Source organism: Curcuma longa, chromosome 18, assembly GCF_044706935.1.
Source record: "Curcuma longa cultivar G26 ecotype Majalengka, Jawa Barat chromosome 18, ITB_CL_G26_1.1, whole genome shotgun sequence".
NCBI lineage: Eukaryota > Viridiplantae > Streptophyta > Magnoliopsida > Zingiberales > Zingiberaceae > Curcuma > Curcuma longa.
The window spans coordinates 2,690,735-2,716,653 of NC_133878.1; the positions used below are offsets into that span (position 1 = coordinate 2,690,735).

Here is a 25,919-nt window from a genome sequence, read left to right on the forward strand (position 1 = left end):
TATAATTTTGTTAGGTTCTACTTTAGGGAAAACAGTAGGATGAAGGAAATATTTAGACATATGAAGTTAATGCATAATTCACTTATCTTGCACGATGGCTTGGATGCCTAAGACTTTAGTCGAAAAGGAGACATGAGACACAACAAACGATAGTTGAAATAAGACTTTAGAAGTTAAACCCCCTTTCATTTTAAAAATTTAAGATCATATCTCGATCATCTTCCAACTTTTAGATGTGGATGCTGAAGATAATAAGAGCACGAACTGTTAGAACATGTTCTATTTTAAAGATTATTTCTTCGCAATGTTAATTATCCTGAAGTGTGGATAGTTTGATGACCCTGAAACAAGAGGCTTAGAAGCCACCCTTAGAATTGTTAAAGAGGATATTTTGGCGTGCCTGTATATTAACGATTGTCTTCAAAAATTTTTTTAAGTTCTCCAAATTCTCATACCACTCTCTCATCCAAAGTAGTATGCTGAAATGCTAGAGAGCAATGGCGGAGCCAGCCCAGATGATTTATCCGGACTAATCCCGAGTTGAGGGCTATGAGTGCATACGTCGATGTCGACACCCCAGGCTATTTTCTTCTTCGCCTCAAATTTTCTTTCTCCTACTTGTAAATCTGACGTTTTTTTTTCTTTTGTGGCACTGTTGGGCCCCAGACTACAGATCACAAATGTGGCTCCGCCCTTGCTAGAGAGAGTGAGCAACTATGCAACTATGGATGATATAATGCATGTTAAGGAGGTAGATATGAAGTCTCAATGTGTCGAGGAGTCAAAGTAGTTCCCCTAGGATTTCGATAGACGCTCAATAGCCTATAAGGCTCCAATGAACTGCAACAAACCAAAAATATTGCATTAAGATTGTAACAGACAGACTTTCGATTAAATACACAAGTTCAATAAATTTAATAAAATATGCACATATTTGAAACAAAACAATAAATATATGATGGATGATATATTCAGAAGATGAACAAATCTTTATTATTGTTTTTACAGTGGAACCAAAATAAACAAACACAGTAAATACCAAGGCTATCTATTTTCAGAAATAGAATACACCTCAGAACCGAATCAAATGGACACGAACAAATCTGTAATTACTTACAACCATCTACCAAGTGCTTTTAATACACACGTGAGAAGCAATATCCACTCTAACAAAGAGAAAAAGGCTATCCTCTCAAAGAAACACAACTTTTCAACTAACAGGATTAACCAACTCTCTTTCACCAGTTTTGTCATTTAACAAACCTGAAATTCTAGTCGCATCATCATACTTGTTCTCACTAGCCTCTCTAGGATTCTCTTTTATCGTCGCGGTGACATTCTTAGTAGTTAAATTGCTGTTGTTCTCACTTTGATAGGTATTATCGCTATCTAGTAAAGAGATAGGTGTGCTCTTGCCAGAACCAGAACTCATTTCATGTTCTTCCTGATGCCTTTGTCCATTTAATCCATGGCAGTGGGGACAGTAATAGGTTATGTAGGGAAAATCCTCTTTCTTGGCTAAACCTGCACACATTCTACCTGTAAGTTTTGTTGACGTTGGAGAAAGCAAAATTCAAGGAGAATACAAAGCACCGTATCACTTACCATTGTGCATGTGACAGTGGGCACAAATCAGCGCGTAGCACTGAGTTGGATCCTCTCCTACGAGCAAGGCTGCTAATCGAGAAAGCCAACTCCCTTCACTGAAGACTGAACCTTTGAAGGGTTCCACAACCCTTTGCTTCGGAGAGCTAATTCTTTGATTGGTGGCAAATTCATTAAAGGCTTCATCAATTAACTCAGAAGTTGTGTTACTCCCAGCATTGGGAGCTATTACATGTGATGGTTTCCTGTTACGCAATCCAGAAGATTGTAGTAGCTCAACATCGTGACTCCTGCCTGATGGATCTGAAATTTCATCTCCTACTTGGAGTTTTAAGCCAGAATCGGCGCCAAGCTTAGATGCCAAAACAGTTGCTGCAGCTGCCTTTGCAGCAGGATCAAGATCATACCTCTGAATTAGAAGTTCGTCAATCAGTAACAAGTCAATCAAAGCGATACTTTGATCATCCGTTGAACAAACTTTGTAATGTGTCCGGAAGTGGTGGATCGCACAGGGCATAAGTTTGGTTAAATAGGAAATTTATATCACAGATAATACTGCTTTAGTTTCAATGAGAACATAACCAATAAGAATTCCATGAAGCAATATAAGAGTAAAAAACAAGACAGGGACCTGAATAAGTTGTTGTGTAGTGTAATAATTTGTTTTCTCTTTGAGCTCATCAATGGTTTCTTGCCTCTCAGCACGAAGCCTCTCTAAGTTTTTCTGGTCCTTCCTATCAACTGTAAAGAAAGTGCAACAATGATTTCCAATTGCTAAAATAAAAATATTCTAACTTTTTGTTTGCACAGTTTGGCAACATTTTCTGTTATGCAACAGATGAGCATGAAAAATTAAACGAAAAGACAGTCAATTGTAAAACTGAATAAGATATTATATCTGAAGATTGGTAAATAACAAGTTTGGAAGTAGCACACCATTTTCAGGTGAGAATGGTTAAATATTCCACCAATTTGTTACAGGAAGAAAAATCAAAGACAAAAGCTAAGGAAAATGAGGAACCAAATTGAAGACTGGTAAACTAGTGTAATATTACAGGTTAGATGAAGCTAAACCACACTACCATAAAAATCACAGCCCAATCTAACTGCAGAAGTAATATAATGCTAGTGGAGTTGTTAAGTTTGGGAAAAAAGAAATATTCTATTATATAAAAATATATAAGATTCAATATAAATTAAATCTAAAATATAGACCGTCTAATTACTCTAATACCTTTTACACTCTTCGTCAAAATAGAACATAGATACTTTCAATATCTATCTTGCTACATAAACCAAAAAAAGCTTTGAATAATGGAAAATGGGAATTTATTTTTTTTAAAATTAAACTTTGTAAAAGTATATTTTGGCATATCCTTTTATTTAGAGAAACAACTAATTACAGTAGTGTTAATTTGGTAATTGTCATGACTAGAAAATAGAGAATTTATCCCATTTCATCATAATTTTCCCTTGCGTATTCAATTAGATCATTTGCTCTTTGTTTATTGCCCACCTATCTTCCACAAGTGCACCACCACCAATGACCCTATGATGTAGTCACCCCTACCAACACCGACTATCTATCCCCTAAACTCCTTCCACTTCCCTTCTACAATGTATCTTCTCTATCCTTAGGACATGACTCCTATGCCCATTATCACAAATGGACTACTATCAAATCATCTACTTCCCATGCCTCCTCCAAACTTCACTATCTTAATGGAGATCCCTCCACCATCTCATCCTTGTCACCACACTCTCTTACTTTTCCACTAAGGTGGTTGTTAATATTTCTTGCAAAAAAAAAAAAAAAAAAAAAAAAAAAAACACAGGGAGATCCATTTCACATGTTTGAAGCCAACAAACATCTATCCTTTATCAACCAAATATTCCACTTATACAAAATCCTCCAATATCAATTCAGTCTTCCTGTGACCCCTTCCCTATACTCAAAGAAAATCAAAGACTAGTTGCTACTGAATCTATGATATTAGAAACTAATGGATTTAGTCAACATTTTACTTGTACGATTTAATTTAGATGACTTTTTTTATCACCTATCCTACTTCCTTTAGCTACCAGCAAACGACACCCACATAGCTCACTTATTACTGCACCAACCTCGACAGCTCCCATACCTATAGGACCTAGGTTTGTTTGTCTTCTACAATCATGTTCACTAGAACTAGAGAATGAGATGCTACCTACATCTACTTTTGCAACACTCGAACACAAACACCCAAACCATAAAATCTTCATAAGATTAAGCCTTTGTTGGTGGTGAGAGAACCTACTTCAGCATCTTCCCTGCAATCTTGTTACCATCACCTTGCACTTCAAAAAACTTGAGTAATCATCTGCCCAAGTCAAAGCCTCTCTTCTTGTCTCCTTTAATATAGGAGAGAACTCAAAGTAGAAATTTTATTGATTGAAAGATATTCAGTACATTGAATAAATCTTTTTCATTTTGATTTCATCTCCATATGTTACCTAAGCGGAGGTCGGCAAGGGGGTCCACATGGTAGGTTGATTAGGTAAATATAGAAGCCACGTAGGACAAGGTCAGATTCGATCAATGCAGGAGCTATGCGATAGGTTTTGGACTCTCAACTTCTCGAACTCCCAGCATGCGAAGGGAGACGACATATGAAGGGGGGCATGGCAAGCAAAGGGGCACAACGATTATTACAACAACCTTTAATGGAAATGCATCCTTTTGTCTTCTCTCCAAGAGGTATGTCCTTTAGACTTCTTTCCCTATATAAGATAAGGGGAGGAAGGCTCTATAGGAGGGGGGCTATGCTATGCATGAACATCTATCTCATGCAATCTATGATATTCTCATTTTCATATTTTCCGTACTACTTGACTTGAGCGTCGGAGGAGCAATGTCAAGGTGCGCCTTGACCCCCCTAACCTCTTGCTACTAACCTCTTGCTAAGTCTTCTCAAGGGTACTTGACTCCTCCAGCTGACTCCTCCTATTGACTCCTCTAGCTGACTCCTTCAGCTGACTCCACATTGTTGTTGATTCGTCATAAAAGCCAACAGAAGTAATTTTCATGGGATTTTACCCACCCTCGTTCTTAAACCGAAACATGACCTATTGAACAAATTTATAGGATAGGCTTGATTGGCCTAGACGAATTTTAAAATTTCACTATATCTGATCATGCTTCACAAACCCAAGAGAAATCAATGGTAGAAGTCCCACTTCTTATAGTCATTTATGCATTAAGAATAGAGTCCAAATATAAAATTTTACAAAGTCACTGAGTGACTTACCTCATCTCTAATCTCAAGAGAAAATTAGAGACCTAGAGATAGATAAACAACCAATGATAGTCTCAACCTCACAGTAATTCCTTTATTGAGAAGTATTTTTTTTAATGAAACACACATACATAGCCCAAAAGAGTCTCCTAATAGACCATTCCCTTTAAAAAAAAGTATCCATGTGACACTAGTAATTTAACCACTGAAATTCTTTTCATATTCTTATCTTATTTGTTCATTATATTATTAAACATTTCCTAAAATTGGTGATGCTTTGCCCAACATCCGAACCTCCTAAATAGTTCCTTGACAATTTAAAGACACGTTGGTAGAGATTGCTTCATGTTGAAGTATAATACTATATTTGTTTAATTAACTGGGCAGATAGAACGTAGGGTAATCGATGAAGTTGATATTTAATATTTTTTAATGAGCCTCTAACAATACAAGTTGATTAAGAAGATGGAATTTTAATCAAGCCTCCTAAACAACACCCTCACAATCCACCACCTTCAAGGCACATTCCTCATGCCATCTAGACCTATAATTATGGCACTATTCTAAGGAACCAAAAGCATCAACTAAACTAAATGAATAATGAACAATTTGCACTATAAATTTCTCATTTACTAATTGATGACTTTGCTTGTAACCAATTTGTTAACAAATTTTTGAGTATGTGTCCATTTAATCTCTTTTAATTTTAAAACATGTTAATCTATTCATTTAGTTCCTTTATCTCCTTTTATCTAACAAGCTAGAGCTCTACTGTGTGCATAAGAGATACATATACGATATTACAAGAATAATTTCAATAACTAATTATTATTATAAAGATTTGTTATGCACCTCTCAAACTAAAATACAACTATGTAAGGTATATCTATAGTTCTTACTTGTTTAGCTTGTCAACTTATTCAAATATTAGCTCAATTTTTGAATTAGAAGATATGTTAAATTGTAGAGAAGCATCCCAACCCCCACCCTTGCATGTTGGCTTTGACATAGGTCATGCTTCTCTAATCTTAGTGCCAACAATCACATCTTGAGAGTTCATTGTTGCTGCTGGTGTGAAGAGGCATACTCATTGGGAAAAGATATGCAATCTCACACTAGAGTAGGTGAAGAAAGATTTCATCAAAGGAACTCATAAAATCCCACAAGGATAACTCATCACCACACCTATATGTCGAGGCATCATAGGAATAGGAACAATAGTTAGGTTTGTAAGCTAGCTTGTCATGCAAGAAAAATATATGTCAACGCTGAGTAGGTGGGCATAGCTGCAAAGGAAGTCACATATTATTACAGAAGAAGAAGAAGAGAGAGAAGGTGGATGAGGGGAGACTGATGGCCTTCTAAGGAATGGAATACCTCTTTTGGAACACTTTAATGCTAAAGGGTGCTCTAATACCATGATGAGTTTGGAGAAAAAGGAGAAAATCTATTTTTATTGTTATAAAGGGATAATTATATGTGTAAGTATGACTCAATAATAGAATTCCTAAACCTAAAATATCAATGTAGTACTAGACTCACAATACCTAACACCTAGTAGCGCGAATACCTTTAAGAGAAGCAATCAAGTCATTTTCTTAGAAAGGATAATCAACCATATAATAGAGTATATGAACAACCATTGCTGCTAAACTAACTTTATAAAATTGCATAAACAATTCCATACTTTGAGTCACTTGGAAGTAAATGTTGCATCTATTCTAATATGCATCAAGACTAGTTTGTTAATTTGTTAGACCTAACCAATTATATCATATGAAGATAAAAATATACAAATGTTTAGAAGATGCATAAGTATGGCATGTTGGGGGAAGGAGGTTTGCTGTCAAGATGAAATCACCTAATAGATTTAACTACCATCTCTTCTTATGGTCTAAGTGGCTGGTTAGATGTATATATTTCAAAATAGCACATCAATACTTTTTTAATGCTAACCAGTAAGAATCAATGTACTCTCTTTGTGAAATTGATACACGCTATCTATGTGCATGAGTTGCAGAAAATGTAAAAAAAAAAAAAAAAAAGATAGGTGAACAACTTTAAATGCTAACAAACTTTGTTATGTAGAATATATGATACAAACAGTTGAAATAATTGAAAGATAATATTGGAAAATTGTCTAATGTTGGGTGAAGAGTTTTAGATATTTACGCAATCGTGTGAGGCTCAAAAGTGATGAGTACATAACAGTTGACAAGCCAGGTAATATAAACATAGGTAACACGCGAACAGATCTCATCTTCCAATCCAAATCTTCTGATCTTGTACTAGCTAAAGCATAGCTCACGGCTACAACCTGGGATGTGGAAAGGTGCAATAAAATTTTAGCAGGTTAAAATATTGTTCATGCCAAGAACAACAATTGTAGACATAGATTTAACAAGACAAGCTAAACGAGCAACATATTAGGAACTACCATGGACAATTCGCTAAAATGAATCCAACTAAAGCAAGAAAAGATAACATTCAAAACTTTAGATTTGAGAAGAATATAATTGGACTTTTGTAACTCATGAAATACCATATCATGACTTCATTTAGCTTCCTTGTAAATCAGTCAATGGTGGAAACGTAGATGCTGTTTTTTTTTAGAAATTCTACAGTTGAAGCCCCTCAAGCCTCCACTTTTTTGACCAAGACAGAACCCAAGACCTTGGCAACATATCCTTGACGGCCGGGCCTTGCCAGCTGAGCTAGCTGGCACCCTCGTAGATGCTGGTTTGGAAAAGTTGTTTCTACTGTTAATCTGGACAGCCACATGCTAACATGGATAAGAAACAGGACTCCTGCTAAATAAGAACAATTAAAGGGACGCCTCGATTACGCCAAGAATAATGTTGCGAACACTATTGTCCACAAAAATGGTTTAGAAGTTCAAGCAAATTGGAGTAAGATTGGTGAGAAAATTTAGTTTTACATGGTAAATTAAAGGAAAAACACACTGTAGGCTTTATAATATTCCGGATTCTGAAACCGAAGATTGAAAAACATCAACTAGAAAATTATACTAAAAATTTGATGCATAAAATATATCACATATAATCAAATTCTCATATTCTCTCTAAAAATGCAATACTATTGTCATGTCGATTCCTCGTGCAAAATTCCGATAAAATTGCAAGTTTGCAACTCTTTTCCATTAATCATTGCTAGTTAAATTTATCGGTGTCTTATTTTGTGGACGTTACGAATTTATTAAATCAACCTTTCAATTCCACGCATTTTAACATACTAAATCTTCCACTTGGTTAATCGACTTATTAGAAAAACAATGCGTCCACATGGAAAAAGGATCGCCATTTTCGAATCTCAATCGAATTCTTTTTCTGAAGGAATCGCAAAGCGAAGATCAACAAAAAAAACCCACCTCGATAATGACGGAGAGAAAAATGACGTTCCTGGCGATCTTCCGAGATGACTGCGCCCTTCTCTTCAGACGGGAGTGGATCGATGCCTCCTCCTTGGAGATGTGCTCCAACTTCTTCTGGATGTCATTGTCCGCAGCGAAGATGCCCCTCAGGAGCCGGGAGAGGAAGCTCCTCCGCTGCTGCCTCTTTGGAGTCAGCGGCGAGTCCGGATCACCCACGGGGAAGAGAGCGGTTTCTTCTGCCATCTCCAAGAAGAGAAGGATCGAAGGAAAAAATGGGCACTTGGAATGGAACTGCGGAGAGGATGCCGTTGGGTTTGCGAAGCGGCTTCTTAGTGGTCAAGAGAAGGAGATGCAGCCACGTAAGAGAGAGAGAAGAAATCTCAAAAATTAGTTTATTTAGTTGATTTTGATAAATAAATGTAAGTAAATACATTTGTTTGATTATCGCTATAATGTTTTAATTTTTTTTCGGAAAATTACATTCACTTCAATTTTCAATACACCATGTTTTAATTAAAAAATATTCTCATATATATATATTTTTAAAAAATACGTGTTAAAATTAAACATAGTCTTAAATTATGCTGTTAGATTTTCCCCCTTAAATATTCTCTAGATCAAATAGAATTTTTTTACTTTAAAACATCCCATTTATAAAAAATGAGGACTTTATCATATTTTTATTTTAAAAATATATTTATTTTAAGATTTTTATAACAATTATGGTCAAAGCTACTCCTACTTGATGTAGCTTTGATACGATGCTAGATTTAATCAGAGTTGCTCTGAGCAATTTTGATCAACTAATCTACATCAAATCAATTCTAATATTAAAATAATTTTGATCAAAATTATTTTAATTATAGTAATTTTAATCAAAATTATTCTAATAGTATATCTCTAGTTTTGATTAAGTTGAACTAATTTTAACTAAATTAGAACCATTTTCATAAATATTTGAGTAATTTTGATCAATATTTAAGCATATTTAGTTAAAGTTATTATAATAACATAAAAATAAGGTTATTTTTGAAATAAAAATATGATAAAATATTCTTTTAATTTTTTTTAAATAAGACATATTTTCCATGATAATAAAAATAAAGAATGTCCTTTTAATTTTTTTCTATGTCTAAAAATCCCAATCAACCTTCCAATTTGCTTAACAATGCCCAAACTTTACATATGTCTTCTTCATGAGTATCGATGTTGCCAAGTTTTCCTATTCTGAAATCTTTCTTCTCGATTCTCCTTGATGCAGGGGGAGTAACAAGGGGCACCTGGTAGGTGTGAGGTTCAATGTCATATCAATCCAACCCGACAAAGGGCTTAAATTAGGTCTTTAGACTTCAAGGCAGGGTCACATAACTACGGTCCAACCTGAACTAAGCTTGAAAGGGGGCTTGGCTAGGTGGACGAGTGAGTAGTAGAGTGGTTGGGATGCATTCTGAGAATGTAGACGGACATGGGAGGAGCGTGCGGTAAGGTCTCTCCCACTCTCTCTCAATCTAGTATAAAGGAATGCTCGTATAGGCGGGCACAGGTATGCAATACTATTTCTTACTAGTTAGCTACTTCATTCTATAGGGCTCTTCTTCTTCTTCCCTATGCTTGACTTGAGTATTGAAGGGGTTTTGCCAAGGTTCGTTTTGGCCTCCCTTCTAACTTTACTTGGTTGTTGCAATCTTCTTACTCATCCGTCAGTCGTGGGAACACTCCGATTTTGGGCAATTGTCATTCCATGGATCTTCGTCGGGCTAGATGTATCTTTAATGGTCATCTTTCTCTGCCCTAGATCGACAACGAACAACCCCTAGTTCGCACGATCCAAAAAGATCCGATCACTAGCTGACCTGGTTAATTGCCTACTCGATAAGGAAGCACTTGACCAGAGGCAACCCAACCTTTGTCCAATCTACTTGCAGTGACCTATCCAGATCCCTCAAGGATTAACCCCATCACCCGATCTCAACTGGATCATTTTGATGTTGTCCGTGGGAACTCCAATCTGAGACATTGTGGGAACTCCAAACTGAGATGTTAAGATGGGAGATGCTAGAAGAAGTCATGGAGAGTAAGGATATTCTTATGAAGAAAGGAGTTGGCCGCAACCTCTGACTCAAGGGCTCCGCCTTAACGATAGAAGATATGAGTTGGCCAGTGATAGCTACTGTGAAAGAGCTCATGCGAAGATAATTTTTCATAAATCCTCTAGCTATGGGGGAACCTGGAGGAGCATCAGCCTAGTAGGAGGAACAATCCCGGGAGATGACTGCCCATGAGCACCTCAAGAAAATTCTAGAAGAGTCCAAGCTAATATTTTGAGAGAGAAGAAGGAAGCATTGACCTGGCTAGACACTCCTTTCTCTAAAGAGATCCAAGTAGAAGAGTTGCCGAGTCATTTCCGACTTCTGCAAATCAGGGAGTATACTAGATCCTTATATCTCGAGAATCACCTATATCGGTTCGAGAATGTTTCTCTCTTACAACAGTATACTTAGGGGGTGAAGTGCTTGGTCTTCCTAAAATCTTGATAAGGCTAGTGCAATGATGGTGTAGTCGATTGAAGCCTGGGTATATTCACTCTTTTGAGGAGTTCAACATAATATTCTTCACCACTTCGCCAGTAGTAAGCAATATCATAAGACCTCCCTTAGCCTCTTCTCGTTGAAGCAACGGAGCCGGTGCTGCGTTGGAGGTGTCTATTGCCACCTTAGAGATTCTATAGGATCATTGCGTGCAAGAAAGGAAGGTGAATCTCATTCGTTCGATAGTTCAATTCTATCACATAAAATTGACAGCAGAATTAAAAATATAAAACAAAATGACACGTTGATTTACTTGATTCCTAACTCTCCAAAGATAGTACATTCAAGGCCTAAGTAAAGAGAAGCTCGCCCACTAGTAGTTTCTTTTTCGGAACTCTTTCCAGAGGCGAAGAAACCCATCTTACAGTCGTAATACAAGATAAAATATGAAGCATAAACAATAAAATAAATTAAACATAAACACTCGAGTCGAGCAAATCTGGAAGTTTTGAGCGCAGCGCACCCCTCATAGAGCTTCCCCAATCGCACGAGCAGAGCTTCGGTTGCATTCACGAGCACCACAGAATCTGAAAGTAGTTGTAAATTGATTGATCTTTGATGTTGCTCATTGAGGCCTTATAAAGACTCTTCCAGGTGCTTGGATCACTTTTCGAGCACCCCGAGCTGATTCGATCTGATCCAGCTTTGTCAGTCTTTATCCAAGCTAATTTTAATCCTGGTCTAGGTACATGGACTAGCCCAAGGCACTTGGACCATTGATGTGGTGTGTTTGTATGTGATTTATTTATATACATTTTCCTTATTTGTTTGTGTCACTTACACCCATGAAAATTAATTATTTATTTTATTTATTATCAAATCCCAATTTATCGCTAAAGCAGTATAGAGAGGTCCGGGTCGTCTCTCTTGGACTCAATGACAGGATGTTCTATCCTAAACAATTGGTGCAGAGTTTTATTATTGACTTTATTCCTAAAATTAACAAATGAAGACCCAATTAATCTATAATTAATAAAAGAATTCTAACTCTATATTATTTACAAATTAAATCTAATCATGCAGCCTCTTTACACATATTATTATACGAATGTCATTTATTACACAGATTAAATATACAATATGAAATTCATTTATTCGATCTACAATATCATACAACAAACATAATGTCATCCATACAATAATTTTATATACAACATAAAACATACAACAATTAACTTACAACGACACATAGATATTTACAATTCATCATTCTTAATTCACAAGTCTATTCAAATCTATATAAACATGGAGTTCAATTTGTACATAATATACAAACATACATGATAAATTCTACATTAAGCATGTATCATACAACAACATACATACATCAAGCATACAATCTACCTTTCAACACACTTACAAGGGTCATTCCTACAATATGTACAAATCTACAACTTTAATTCCATTCATGCATTATGCAACAACCATAGCAATACCCTACAACATACAATCCACATTATTTTAACACAACACAAATCACAATATACAACCAATACATTCACACGACTCAAACATGTTCAACGGTTCATTTTATTATTACAAGTGCATCATACAACCTGAACATAAATTTAACTGAATCCATTTCACTTTATTACTAAGTTACAAACATTTACAACCAATTTACAATCTACACATCTCAATTCACATGCATTATTCAATTATACAACACAAGTTCATCATAACAAAGATTCCACTCATGCCATATCCACTACTGAAATACAATATCAATATCCTATAACATACAATCCTACAACACAACACATACTGCTACATTACATCCATAGGCCTATATATCACAACAACCATGCATTCAAATTCCAAATCACACTCACCATTCCAATTCTTTAGCAACCTACAGATGAAACATTCTCAATTAGTTATCACAACAAAACCAAACCCTTTATTTTATCCAAAATCAGTATTCAAACTCAACAATTCAACTGATCAGCAAATTCAAGTTCACACATTAATCCAACACATAAAACACCAAATCAAACATGGGGGTTTGATGCTTCAGTTATCAAGCTAACAGCAGAATAAGGAAACAAATGAAAACTAGGGTTAGTAGCTTCCTTCCCTTTCAGTTTAGAACAGAGGACAGGGGAAGATGAGGGAAAACGGGGGACATGGATGGAGGGTTCCAATCGGCACAGAACAACATCATTGACGCCACAATGAACAACTTCTACCAACGTGAACGGAAGAACGCCGCCGGATGATGGCCAATCACTGACGAGCTCAAGTCGGAGAGAATCACGGATTCAGCCTATGCTCAGCTCTCCCTTTGCTACAAATCGCCGCCAAAGTTAGAACATAAACATAAACCTTACCTCGTGTTCTCGGTGGAGGATATGGTCGGAATTCGGCCCGACGTCCCGTGCCGGATCCCAGTGAATGCGGATGGACAGTGAGCTCCGCCGGAGCAAATCACTCACGACGGCGCGTCGCTGCTGTGCGGATAGTCATCGGCCACCAATCGCTGGAGCTGAACCACTTCTACGGCGACCGATGGGGATGAAGAAGAACTTCGCCAGAGCAAATCGCTTCTACGGCGAAGTCTCCTGCGGTGGTGTCAGCGGTCGTCGAATTTTGTGGCTGCCGTCCACAGCTCTGTGGTTGATCGGAGAGGACGATGGATGCGGTGGAGCGCGCGACGAGCTCGAAATCACGACTGATCGGGGAGGAAGAACAGTACGGTCGCGATTGGGAAACACTGTAGCTTCCCAATCGCGACCGAGCTCCCTCAGAAGCGGCGTGACCTAATCCCTTTTAACCGTGCGCGTGAACCGGCGCTTTGAACCGAACCCAATTGATTGAACTGGGCCCAATTATTGATTTGGGCTTGAGGGAAGCAAATGGCTGAAATTGAACGGACCGGATGAACTTGGGTTTGGTTTGGCTGAGCTGAATTTAATTGATTGAGCTAGAATTGAGCTTTGGATTGAGCTGAACCAACTTTAAATGATTAAATTTGATCTTGAACCGCACTCAAATTGAACCAGCAGCTTCAACCAAACTGATTTTGAATATGATTAAACCGAATTAAATCCGAATTGACCCGGACATCGAGCCAGAATTGATTTTTCTCCAAATTGAATTTTCTGCGAAATAAATTACCACCAATTAATATCCATAAATGTCATAAATAAATGAATAATAATAATAATAATAAGATAACACCAAAATTTCATTCAGATAAAGAATCATCTCAAAACACCCTATTTATGATATGAAATGCGATCAAACCGGTCCAATCTAATCCTAATTTACCTAGTAAAATAGTCAGTTATCAACCATCCGGGAACTTGGAATGAGATCCAGGCACCCTAAGGTGCTCCTAGTCACTTGGAATAGACGAGGGTGCTTGGACTGTCCAGGTGCCTGGAATATGATCCGGGCGTTCGGAGTTACTTCAACTTAGTTTAATCTGAGTTGACTCCATGCTTAGTTTAATTACTTTTATTTGCTTCTATCATGCTTCCTTAGTCTGACTTTCAGCTCCTTGTTCCTGCAAGATAACCATACAATAAACAAGTAAGCAACCTAAGTTTAATTGTAGTCTGTTTGACCTACTAGGCTTATCTAAACCTTATCCAGTAGGTCTAACCTAGTAGGCTTACTTGAGGATTACTCTCTTAGAATTTTCTTTTGCAAACATCCAATCACTCTTGACCTGCTTAGATTTACTCTTGCCTAACCTTCAGTTAGGACTAGTCACTTGGTAAATTTCTCACATGCCAAATATCTGGTCATCCTGACTTGCTTGAACTTCTTACTCGGCATTCAATCCTCTGACCATCAGAACTTTCGTTTTGATATCCAATCCTTGTTGACCCATCGACCTACTAGATGTTCAGTCCACTGAGCCACCTAAACTTCTCGCCTAGTGTCCTTGATCTACCAATACTTCTTACCATGTCTCACTAATTAATCAAGACTTCTTGCCTAGCCTCTAACTAGGACTTCCCTTGCTAGTCATCTGATCAACTTTGATCTAATTAGATTTTACTCACATCCAAATATTAGGTTCTATTTGGATCAACCCTTGGTCAAACTGACCAAATCTAGGTATATTGTCAAACATCGAAATCCTAGAGGCAACTAACACCAACAATATCTTCCTTTTTGATATTTGATAATTGCTTAAGTTAAATTGTAGGTTAAAAGCATTTTAACACTTGGGATATGATTAGATTATTTAACTTAAATTTTCCTTCTCTCCCTTTGTCCATCATTAAAAAAATATTGCACCAATAATTTATGGGGTTCCCTATGGTCAAAACTTAGTTTAGCCCTTTTTTGAAAGACCATAGAAGATTGCAAAACTTTAAAAAATAATTTTCAACTAAGGTTTTCAGAATTTTTTTAAAAGTGTTTAATCAGATACTTTCAAAGTAGATGTTTTTAAAAAACTATTTATTATCCTTTCAATCTGTATTTTCCACTTAATCTGACATGTTCTTAGGGCTCCTTGTTAACAACAAAGCAAATTTCTTATGTGTCTTAGAGTTTGACCAAAATTAAAAATTAATTTTTAAAATTATTTTGAATATAATTTTAAAATACATTTTCAAAGAGTTTTTCAAAGATTTGTAAAAACTAATTTTTAAAATAGATTTGATTTTTTAATTTGGACCTCCCCCTTAATCTGACACTTCCTTAGGGCTTCTTGTTAACCGTAAGACAAACTCCCTATGTGTCATAGGATTTGATCTAAGCCAAAAAAATAATTAATTTATAGTTTTCAAAATATTTTTTAAAATATAATTTTTTATTTGATCTTTTAATTTAGACCTCCCTCTTAATTTGACACCTTTTTATGGTTCTTTGTTAACCGCAAGACAAACTCCCTATGTGTCTTAGGGGTTGATCCACGTTAAAATTTACAAAAGTTTTTTCAAAATATGAGTTTTCATAAACAATTTCAAAAGATTTCCAAGTAATTTTTCAAAGGACTTTTTTTTAATATTGATTTTTAAAAGGTCTTTTCAAGATAAGATCTTTCAAGAAGGATCTTCCTTTTATCTAGACACTCCTTTATGACATCCTTGTTGACTATAAGAAATTTTTGCCTATGTGTCTTAGGATTCTAAAAGTAGTGTTGATCTAGAGGTTATGTGTTTAAGTGTTAGTTAACTAATTTTTAAATATATATAGATTTTTAAAAACTTTATAGCATAAGTACACCCAACAAACATGAATTTTAAGTAAATATTAAATTTTCAAAAATAGTTTAAAAAACTAGTTTTATAGTTTTTAAAAATATTTTAAAATTTTTAATTTAATGGTCTTTATCATCTCATCCATTTTAAGTGTTTCAGTGCATAACAAACAAGGGTTGTCTTATGAGTTTTGTGAGATGATTTATTAATTTTATCTTTATTAATTTAATTTAAATTCTAATAAATGTTTGACTTTGTATTAGATTCAAGTTTAACTATCAGTTAGTTAAGTGCACATTTTAAAAATTGGCTTCTAGGTCATAGTGAGGCAGGGACCTTCTTGGTTATCAAAATAATGACCACTTTATTAGACAAAGTCTTTTTAAGAAATTATGTACTTAACCTACTTTTTTTAAAAAAAATCTTGGTCTAACTAGTCTAAGATGTGGCGAGGTAGTTTCAGTTAGTTCAACTTAGTTAAGTAGACCAAGTAAGGTATTCTTACCCCACTTAACTACCTAAACCAAGCTTCTCTAATGTACTATCATCTCGCCCCACCCTGATACTATGTTGGACAAGTGTCAAGCAAATATATGTCCTTAACTAATCATTCTAAGTTAAACAAGAAATAAATATGTATGACATGATATTTATGTGCATAAATAATTAATTAAGCATATGCATATCCATGATAAATATGCATGAGTCAATAAAGCAAATAATTTATTATTTTATAATAATATATCAAATTTTTAATTTGATATATTTTATGTGGACCAGCGAATGTGTTAATCTATTTTGATATATTTTAAATTTTATTAAATTTTTTTTTACAAGAGTAATATTTTATCAATTAGTTTCATAATAATAAATATTTTAATATAATTAAGTTTATAATTTTAATTTCTTTACTTATTTAAATTATATTTATTTGAATTATTTTTATTTGACATATTAATTTTGTTGAATTTTTAAAGGATGTGATTTTATTTTAGATTTGGATTAAGTTATGTTTCATAATTAAATAAAATTTAATAATACTTAATTTTATTATTTAAATTTAGATTTTTTTAAATTTAAATTTGACTTATTAAAATTGATTTATTAATTTTCTTTAATTTTGTATTTAATTTTAAATTTTTTGATTTAATTTTTAATTTTTAGAATTTATTATTTCACAATTAAAAGGTGTTTGATTATACCTAATTTTATTATTTAAATTCAAAATTTTAGTATTTAAATTTAAATTAGTATTTTTAAAATTTAAAAGTTTATTGTATTATTTTTTAGGATTTAATTTTAATTTTTTATATTTAAATTATTATATTTAGAATTTATCATGTTGGATTTTAAATTTAACTTGATTGGTTGAATTATTAATTATTTTTAGATTAATTAAATTGATTAAATTTAAACTTTTTAATTTTCAATTTAACGATTTGATCTAAATTTTTATTTATTCAAATTATATCTAGATTAATTTTATTATTAGAATTTATTAAATTTATATTATTAATTGTTGAATTTTTTAAATTTGACTTAGTTGAATTATTATTTAATTTAATTGAATTATTCATATTAGATTTATTTTTATAGTTGATAGGCTATTGATTTGAATTATTTAAATTATTTTTTTAATTTTAAATTTTCTAAATTATCTAGGTTAGAATTTATCAAATTAATATATTTATTAATTAAATTATTTTTTAATTTTAAATTTCTTAAATTATCTAAGTTAGAATTTGTCAAATTAATATTTATATTAATTAAATTATTTTTTAATTTTGAATTTTCTAAATTATCTAATTAATTAACAAAAACAAGTCTATCATGTAAAATCCTAGGGGTATTTTTATAATTTAACAAAGTTGCCAAAAGCGTAGCCCTTAATTCCTATTGTTGATTGGTTCTTTGTCTTCTTCTCTGGGCACTGACTCTTATAGTGTTTAGATGTTTGTCACTTGAAGCACGTAATGTGCTCTTTGTTTCTTCGAGCTCCTAACATCAGTTGCTCCTTTGCTATTAGTGGTGTCGTTCGAATATTACGAGTATAACAGTGATTTTTGTAGTGCCCTCTCTCCTTGCATTTGAAATAAATAATATGTATTTTAAATTGTTACCTTGCTCCCCCTCCATCTTTCCCTTCTTGCTCCCGTGGCGGTTAATCTTATCGAGAGTCGGTCGGCTTTGATACCAATTGTAGGACCATTGCATGAGAGAGAGGAGATGAATCTCATTTCTTTGATCGTTCAATTCTATCACAGAAAATTGACAGTGGAATTAAAAACACAAAACAAACTAACATGTATATTTACTTGGTTCTCAACTCCCAAGGGTTAGTACATCCAAGGCTTAAGTATGGGAGGTTCCCCTCTATGTAACTCTTTTCTGGAACTCTTTTCGGAGGTGGAAACCTATCTTATAGTCATAGTACAAGAGAAAATATGAAACATAAAGAATAAAGCAAAATAAACACAAACACTCAAGTTGAATCGATTTGGAAGTCCTGAGCACAACGCATCCCTCTTAGAACTTCCTCAGCCGCACAAGCAGAGCTTCGGTTACATTCATGAGCACCACAAAATCTAAGAGTAGTTGTAAGTTGATTGATCTTTGATGCTATTCGTTGAGGCCTTATAAAGACTCTTCCGGACACTTTGATCCCTTTTCGGACACCTCGGACCAATTCAATCTGATCTGACACCATCGATCTTTATCCAAGTCAATTCTCATCCTGGTCCAGACGCTTGGACCTGCCTAGGGGGCCTAGACTGTTTGAGCACCTGGAATGAGATCTAGGCGCCTGGAGCTACTCCTGATCCAAGCGCCTAGACCAGATAAGGCGCTTGGACTATCTGGGCACCTGGAATATGAACCGAGCGCTCAGAGCTGCTTTAACATAGTTTGACCTGAGTTGACTCTAAGTTTAGTTTGACTACTTCTATTTGCTTCTATCATACTTCCTTAGTCTGGCTTTAAGCTCCTTGTTTTTGCAAGATAAGCATACAACAAACAAACAAACAACCTAAGCCTAACTATAGTCTGTCTAACCTATTAAGCTTACCTAAGTCTTATCCTGTAGGTCTAACCTACTAGGCTTACCTGAGGGTTACTCAGAATTTTTTTTTGTCAAACATTAGATCACCCTTGACCTGCTTGGATTTACTCTTGCCTAAGCTACAGTTAGGACTAGTCACTTAGTAGACTTTCCACCTACCAAACATCCTATCACCTTTGACCTACTTGGATTTCTTGCTTAGCATCCAAACCTCTAACCCCAGGACTTTCCTTTCAATATTCGACCTCGCTAACCCATCGTCCTGCTAGATGTCCAGTACATTGACCCGCCTAAACTTCTTGCCTGGTGTCCTTAATCTATCAAGACTTCTTGTCCAGCCTCACTAACTAAGACTTCTTGCCTAGCCTTCAATTAGGACTTTTCTTGTTAGTTATCCGATGAATTTTGACCTGACCAAAATTCACTCACATCCAAATATTAAGTGTTATTTGGATTAATTCTTAGTTAAACAGATCAGACCTAGATATATTGTCAAACATCGAAACCCTAGAAGTAGATTGCATCAATAGATATATTCTTACTAGCACTTTTTCTCAAGGATTATTAGATGTTCCAGGAACCCTGAAAGCCTAATAAAAGATCCTCGAGGGAGACCCCTCAGAGTATCATTCAACACTCAAGCGACGACCATTTGCACGCGAAGCATCCCCCAGGAATGTCATCGTAACACCGAAGAGCTGCACCAAAAGTCGACATCTTCACTCTTTCAGTAATCTAATTTGTACCTAATTTTATAAGGACGGTATCGTTATTATCGATCCTACATTTTGTAATCGTTAACTCCCTTTCGTAAGAGGGGAGTTATATAATTGATTGTCCATCGAAAACGATCATTTGATCGTGGGCCTTGGAGTAGCAACCTGTGGCTGTCAACTAAGTAAATATCGATGTGCTCTTTCCTTGCATCGTTTATTATTTCCACTGCATTCTACACTTACTCTAGATTGCAAGGTTTTACGAGCATTTTATGAAATTCAAAAATGCTTCGAAAGCGCTATTCACCCCCCTCTAGCTGCTCTCAACGATCTTACAGATCACACTAACAATCTCGTATCATATTTCATTAATAAAAGATAAAGTTTATGATTATTATATATACTTCAGATCTGTGTAGATGAATAGGTATAATAATATCTTAGGGTAATAGGTTTTAGTCTACAACATATTAATTGGTTGAATTGATAGTGAGAGATTGTAGATATATATAGAATATTACTTTTAACTATTCCTTGTTAAACTTTAATATACAAGGGCAATATTAATGTGTTGAGACTAGCATGTAGATCAACTGATGACTTAATCTCACAAGTCATGGATATAAGATATCAAGTTGATACATGAGTATATATTAGAAAATATCTATTGAATTGACCCGCTATGAGGATGTTTCATGAATTGTTATATGAGTGTTATAAACATTTTCATAGTGACTACTAGTATAAATAGTTCTTAGACCTAAAGTCATTACGGTTCCCTATATAAGAAATTGTGTACTTTAGTATCGACAAATGTCACCTGTAATAAGGTGAACTATAAAGTTGATCACTTAGTATGTAATAATTTATGCGGAGAGATGTGAGTGATGTAGATGAGATCTGTCCCTTCCATATGATAGAAGTGATATCTGTCGACCCCTTGATTAAATAGGACTACTAAAATGCATAAACATGCTCAAATAAGTCAATATGAGATATTGAGCTCATTTGGTTAAATGAGTCTACTTGGAGATCAAGAAACACAAAGATTAATAAAGGGATGACACGATTTATGTCTCATGGATCAATCTAGATATTGAGGGTAGAAGGATCAAGTTATATAAGATAATACACATAGAAATGTTAGGTCGGATCTCAACATTCTCATCACTTGGGTAACAATGATGCATTACTAGATGTCACTCATTGTTTATATATCTAAAATGTTATTTTAGATACATTGCCAACGTTATAAAAATTTATTAGGTCACACACAAAGAACATATTAATTTGAAGATAAGTTTATTTTAGTTTGATTAAAATATGATGAATCCTAAGATTATAGGGTTAAGTCTAATCTGAATTAGACTTATTGAGTTAGACTCAAATGAATCCAACTATTAGATTATTGGATTGAGTCTATTCCAAATTAGATTCATTGGATTAGACTCAATCACTAAAGAGGATTAATGCCTATTAATAGAAATTAATGGAGCATTGATGAAAAGGAGAGTAAAAAGTAAAAAATTTGTGTATTCATTGAATGACTTTTTGTATTCATTAGATAACCTTTTGTATTTATTAGATGAGTACAAAAAATTATTTTTTATACATTTGGTGGATGATCATTTTCTAGTCTCCTCTTCTTCTCCTCTTGACCAAACCATCCAAGTTGCTAGCACAACGAAGTGATTCTTCTTTGAAGGCTGAATTCATGGGATGAACGAAGGGCATATTCGTGTGGACACCGAAAAGACACGATCATTCTGATCATGTTAAGTTCTGCCGAATCAAAGTTGCTTCCAGGATTATTACATTCACGCAACAAAGGTGACAACTAGATAATAAACGTGTATACTATATTTGCATGGATATCTAGAAGGATCGATTTTTTCATCGTGTTTATTTTGATTTTTTGTGTAAGATCCCTAAATCATTTTTAAAAAAATGATAATCCCAGTTAGTCGCATTGACTCAATCCCTGGGGGTGACCGACTCGGTCCCACGGAAGTTTCCTACCGGCCACCAGGATAAATCGGGAAGCGCACGCAGCGGCCAACCCAGATGCCCAGCATCCTTTGATTGCGATCCTCATTTGGAGGAAAATTTCTACAAATACACTGTAGTTAGGGATCGAACTGTGGGTGCCTGGGTGACAACCTAGATGTCCTACCATGACACCATGGTCCCGGGGACCCCTAAATCATCTACAAGCGTACATAGTGGATAGATATTGCACGGTTGATACGAGAACTGACCGTTGGTGCGTAGGCTGTCATTTGCAAGGAATCAAAAATTAAGCTTGTTGAATCCGGTAGCTCCGGGAGTACGCAAACTGATATGTATCGTCGAGGCTAGTGTTAGACACTATCTCCGTAAACGATATTGCTCCGCTACTGGTGCTAACGGATAGCAGCAACTCGTTCCCAAGATACAACGACGATCGCCTCGGAATAGTAGCACTCCAAATTCCGAGACCAGCGAACCTTCTCGTAGACTTCTTGGACTCTTGAACTCACAAGATGAGATGAATGCTCAAGAGAGAGGAGAGAATCGATGAATTGGATGAGTTTTCCACCATCTGGAGGGTTCTATTTATACTAATCAAAGAGGTTTGAAGAGAGGATGTGTTCTTTGGGCTGGATCGATCTGGATCGTCCAATTTGAAGGGTTGTAACCCTTCACACAGCCCACTCGAATCTCATCCATCAGATCTGAGGGACACAACCCTCAGATCTCGCTTATTACCATCAGCCATCGGATCTGGATCCATTCACTCCGACGCTTCAGATCAAGTCTCTTCCCAAGCGGTCTGATCGTGACTCTTCGCGATCCAACGCTCCAGATCGCATCACAAGCGATCCATCACACCTCTTTGATCGACGGTTGCCATCTGCCTGCCCAATCAACAACACAGTCACCTCTACTTGCCCACGCGGATGCCACACAGGCAATGCCACGTCACATGCGCGCCCGACACGTCACCCGAGTGCCACGCAGGCACTGCAATGTCACCCGGAGCAATAAATTAAGCTCCTCAATGCTCCTCGCGACGACGCGTACGTGCGAAGTGCAAAGTGCGCCTACAAAGCGCCCATTGCGCACGTGCGCACGTGCGCACGTGGCGGGTGGCGGGCTCACAGGTGCGAGCACCAGCTCGCCCATGGATAGAGAGTACCTGTGCTTCTTGTGTTAACTTCATTAACACAGCAACACATATAAGGAAACATTAGCTATCGCCGGTTAGCAATGTGGGACTAAAATCCCATCTTTTCCTTAATATTATTTTGGACACCACTTTAGCCAATTAATTTCTCATTCACCCATAATCGGTTTTGAGCAAATTAATAGTCTAGATTTATCTACGCGAAACGTAGATTTCGATTTTGAAGTCATATCAGACTTTCAACGATCGATGGCACTTTAATTTTGCCTTGCAAAATCATATCCAACAATCCCCCACATGAATGGAAATTAATGCAATGTATGTATGCATGCTGACACTTTACAAGAGTCCAATCGATAAGTCACTGCATCAGGAGAGGTAGCTTGTGGCTTTGAACCTTCCGTAGTGGAATGCTATCGAGTATACTAGGCTGCGCAGTGAACGTGATGTCTTGAACTGCTCAGCTGTTGGTGTATACTAAGACAATAACACCCACACAGAGACCTATCTCACCTACTTTAGGTTCTCATGGTTGGTTCCGTTTCGGCCATGGACACCATCTTGGATTCATGAGTGTTTCATTGAAGCGGCCTGTCTTCACACTCACATAGGTGACACTTCTATCAAGAGTATCCTACCATACTCCACCTTATAAGGTATAGAAGTCATTAAAAGCATAAGCTTAACCTCACTACATGTGGTAGGACAGCACAAATTCATCCTAGGATTGGGATAGAGATAAAATATCTCATGTGCTGTAACACAACTTCTGTAACTTCGTTATCCCATTGAACCAAGATCTTGGGATCTCCAGTCAACAAGGTTGGGTTACCGCTACAGTCGTTTTCAGTTGTAGATTTTTAATCCCATTCCTCTTGATGAGCAGTATACTTGATCTCGACTTAGCCCCTTCGTTAGGGGATCTGCCAAATTATCTTTGGATTTGACATAGTCGATTGCAATCACTCCGTTCGAGATCAACTGCCTAATGGTATTGTGTCGACGACGTATATGTCGTGACTTACCATTATACATACTACTCTGTGCTCTTCCAATCGCCGATTGACTATCACAGTGGATCAGTACGGCAGGCACAGGTTTCGTCCAGCTCGGAATATCTTCCAAGAAATTCCGCAGCCATTCAGCTTCCTCAGCTGCTTTGTCTAGTGCTATAAACTCGGATTCCATAGTTGACCGAGCAATGCACGTCTGCTTAGTGGATTTCCAAGATACTGCTCCCCCACCGATCGTGAATACATATCCACTAGTGGATTTGGAGTCTTTTGTATCTGATATCCAATTAGCATCACAATATCCCTCTAACACAGCGGGATATTTTCCATAATGTAATCCATAGTTCATAGTATATTTCAAATACCTAAGAACTCGCATTAATGCTTTCCAATGGGTGTCGTTTGGATTACTCGTAAAACGACTTAGCTTGTTGACCGCACAGGCAATATCCGGACGTGTGCAGTTTGTGAGATACATCAAACTGCCTATTATCCGAGAATATTCCAACTGCGATATGGGTTCACCATGGTTTTTCGCTAAGTGTTGACTTAGATCCATAGGTGTTTTCACTGTAGAGAGATCATACGCATTGAACCTTTTCAATACTGACTCTACATAATGGGATTGTGTCAAAACTATCCCATCAGATGTCCTGAGAATTTTAATTCCCAATATAACATCTGCTTGACCCATATCTTTCATATCGAAATTCTTGGTCAACATTTTCTTTGTAGTCATGATTACATCATGATTACTACCCATTATTAGCATGTCGTCTACGTATAGACACACGATTACATATCCTTCAGGTGTGTTTTTGACATAAATGCATTTGTCACATTCATTTATTCTGAATTCGTTTGACAGCATTACTTTGTCAAATTTTTCGTGCCATTGTTTAGGCGCTTGCTTAAGTCCGTACAATGACTTAACAAGTCGACACACCTTCTTCTCATTTCCTGGAGCCACAAACCCCTCGGGTTGCTCCATATAAATTTCTTCTTCCAACTCACCATTTAAGAATGCAGTCTTAACATCCATTTGATGTATTTCAAGGTCATACAGTGCTGCAATGGCTATTAGCACTCGTATGGACGTAATCCTTGTCACCGGTGAGTAGGTATCGAAGTAATCAAGGCCTTCCTCTTGCTTGTACCCCTTGGCTACAAGTCTGGCCTTATACTTGTCAATCGATCCATCAGCTTTATACTTGCGTTTTAGTATCCACTTACAACCTAATGGTTTATTACCAGAAGGAAGGTCTACTAATTCCCAAGTATGATTATTCATGATGGACTCGATTTCACTATTGACAGCTTCTTTCCACATTGGAGCATCGGGACTAGAGAGAGCTTCACTTAATGTTCTTGGGTCCATCTCTGACATAAAAGTCATGAAATCTGGCCCGAACGATTTCTCAACTCTAGCCCGTTTGCTACGACGTGGCTCTTCGCTTTGATCGTCAATAGTTCTTTTATAACAACTAAGTTCGGTAACGTCATTTCCGTTTGAACTTCCGTTGTTATCACTTTCAACGTTTCCCTTCTTATTTGGGAATACGTTCTCAAAGAATATCGCATTCCGAGATTCTATGGTTGTTCCCACATGAATATCAGGAATGTCTGATTTGTGAACTAGGAAACGATATGCACTACTATTATGGGCATATCCGACAAATACCGCATCGAACGTTTTAGGTCCGATCTTTACTTGCTTTGGTTTAGGTACTTCGACCTTTGCCAAGCACCCCCACACTTTCAGGTATTTGTACGATGGCTCGCGGCCTTTCCATAGTTCGTATGGAGTTTTATCACTTTTCTTGTGAGGGATTTTATTGAGAATGTGATTTGCCGATAATATTGCTTCCCCCCACAAGTTCTGAGGTAAGCCTGAATTTATCAACAAGGCATTCATCATCTCCTTTAGTGTCCGATTTTTACGTTC

At 36.1% G+C, this 25,919-nt stretch overlaps 1 protein-coding gene and 1 long non-coding RNA gene across 2 annotated transcripts; both read right to left on the minus strand.

Moving 5' to 3' along the window:
• Positions 1 to 1,013: 1,013 nt before the first annotated feature.
• Positions 1,014 to 8,514, minus strand: LOC141812365 (uncharacterized protein At2g24330-like). Its single transcript, XM_074700395.1, has 5 exons — positions 8,269 to 8,514; positions 7,053 to 7,197; positions 2,237 to 2,346; positions 1,606 to 2,014; positions 1,014 to 1,524 (listed from the first exon to the last, which is right to left on the minus strand). Exons 1-5 carry the CDS (start codon positions 8,512 to 8,514, stop codon positions 1,211 to 1,213), a joined length of 1,224 nt encoding a protein of 407 aa, XP_074556496.1. The 3' UTR covers positions 1,014 to 1,210.
• Positions 8,515 to 12,426: 3,912 nt separating this feature from the next.
• LOC141812269 (uncharacterized) lies at positions 12,427 to 13,583 on the minus strand. The gene is made up of 2 exons (XR_012600259.1): positions 13,190 to 13,583; positions 12,427 to 12,711 (listed from the first exon to the last, which is right to left on the minus strand). It is a non-coding gene; the product is annotated as an uncharacterized LOC141812269 (long non-coding RNA).
• Positions 13,584 to 25,919: the final 12,336 nt, after the last annotated feature.

What these genes read in the sequence shown, in the direction of transcription:
- LOC141812365 (XM_074700395.1), bottom strand. Translation starts at nt 8,514, where the DNA reads ATGGCAGAAGAAACCGCTCTCTTCCCCGTGGGTGATCCGGACTCGCCG. An exon ending in TTCTCTCCGTCATTATCGAG is followed by an intron (nt 7,198 to 8,268) that starts GTGGGTTTTTTT and finishes TCCACATCCCAG; the next exon opens with GTTGTAGCCGTGAGCTATGC. An exon ending in CTACACAACAACTTATTCAG is followed by an intron (nt 2,015 to 2,236) that starts GTCCCTGTCTTG and finishes CTTCTAATTCAG; the next exon opens with AGGTATGATCTTGATCCTGC.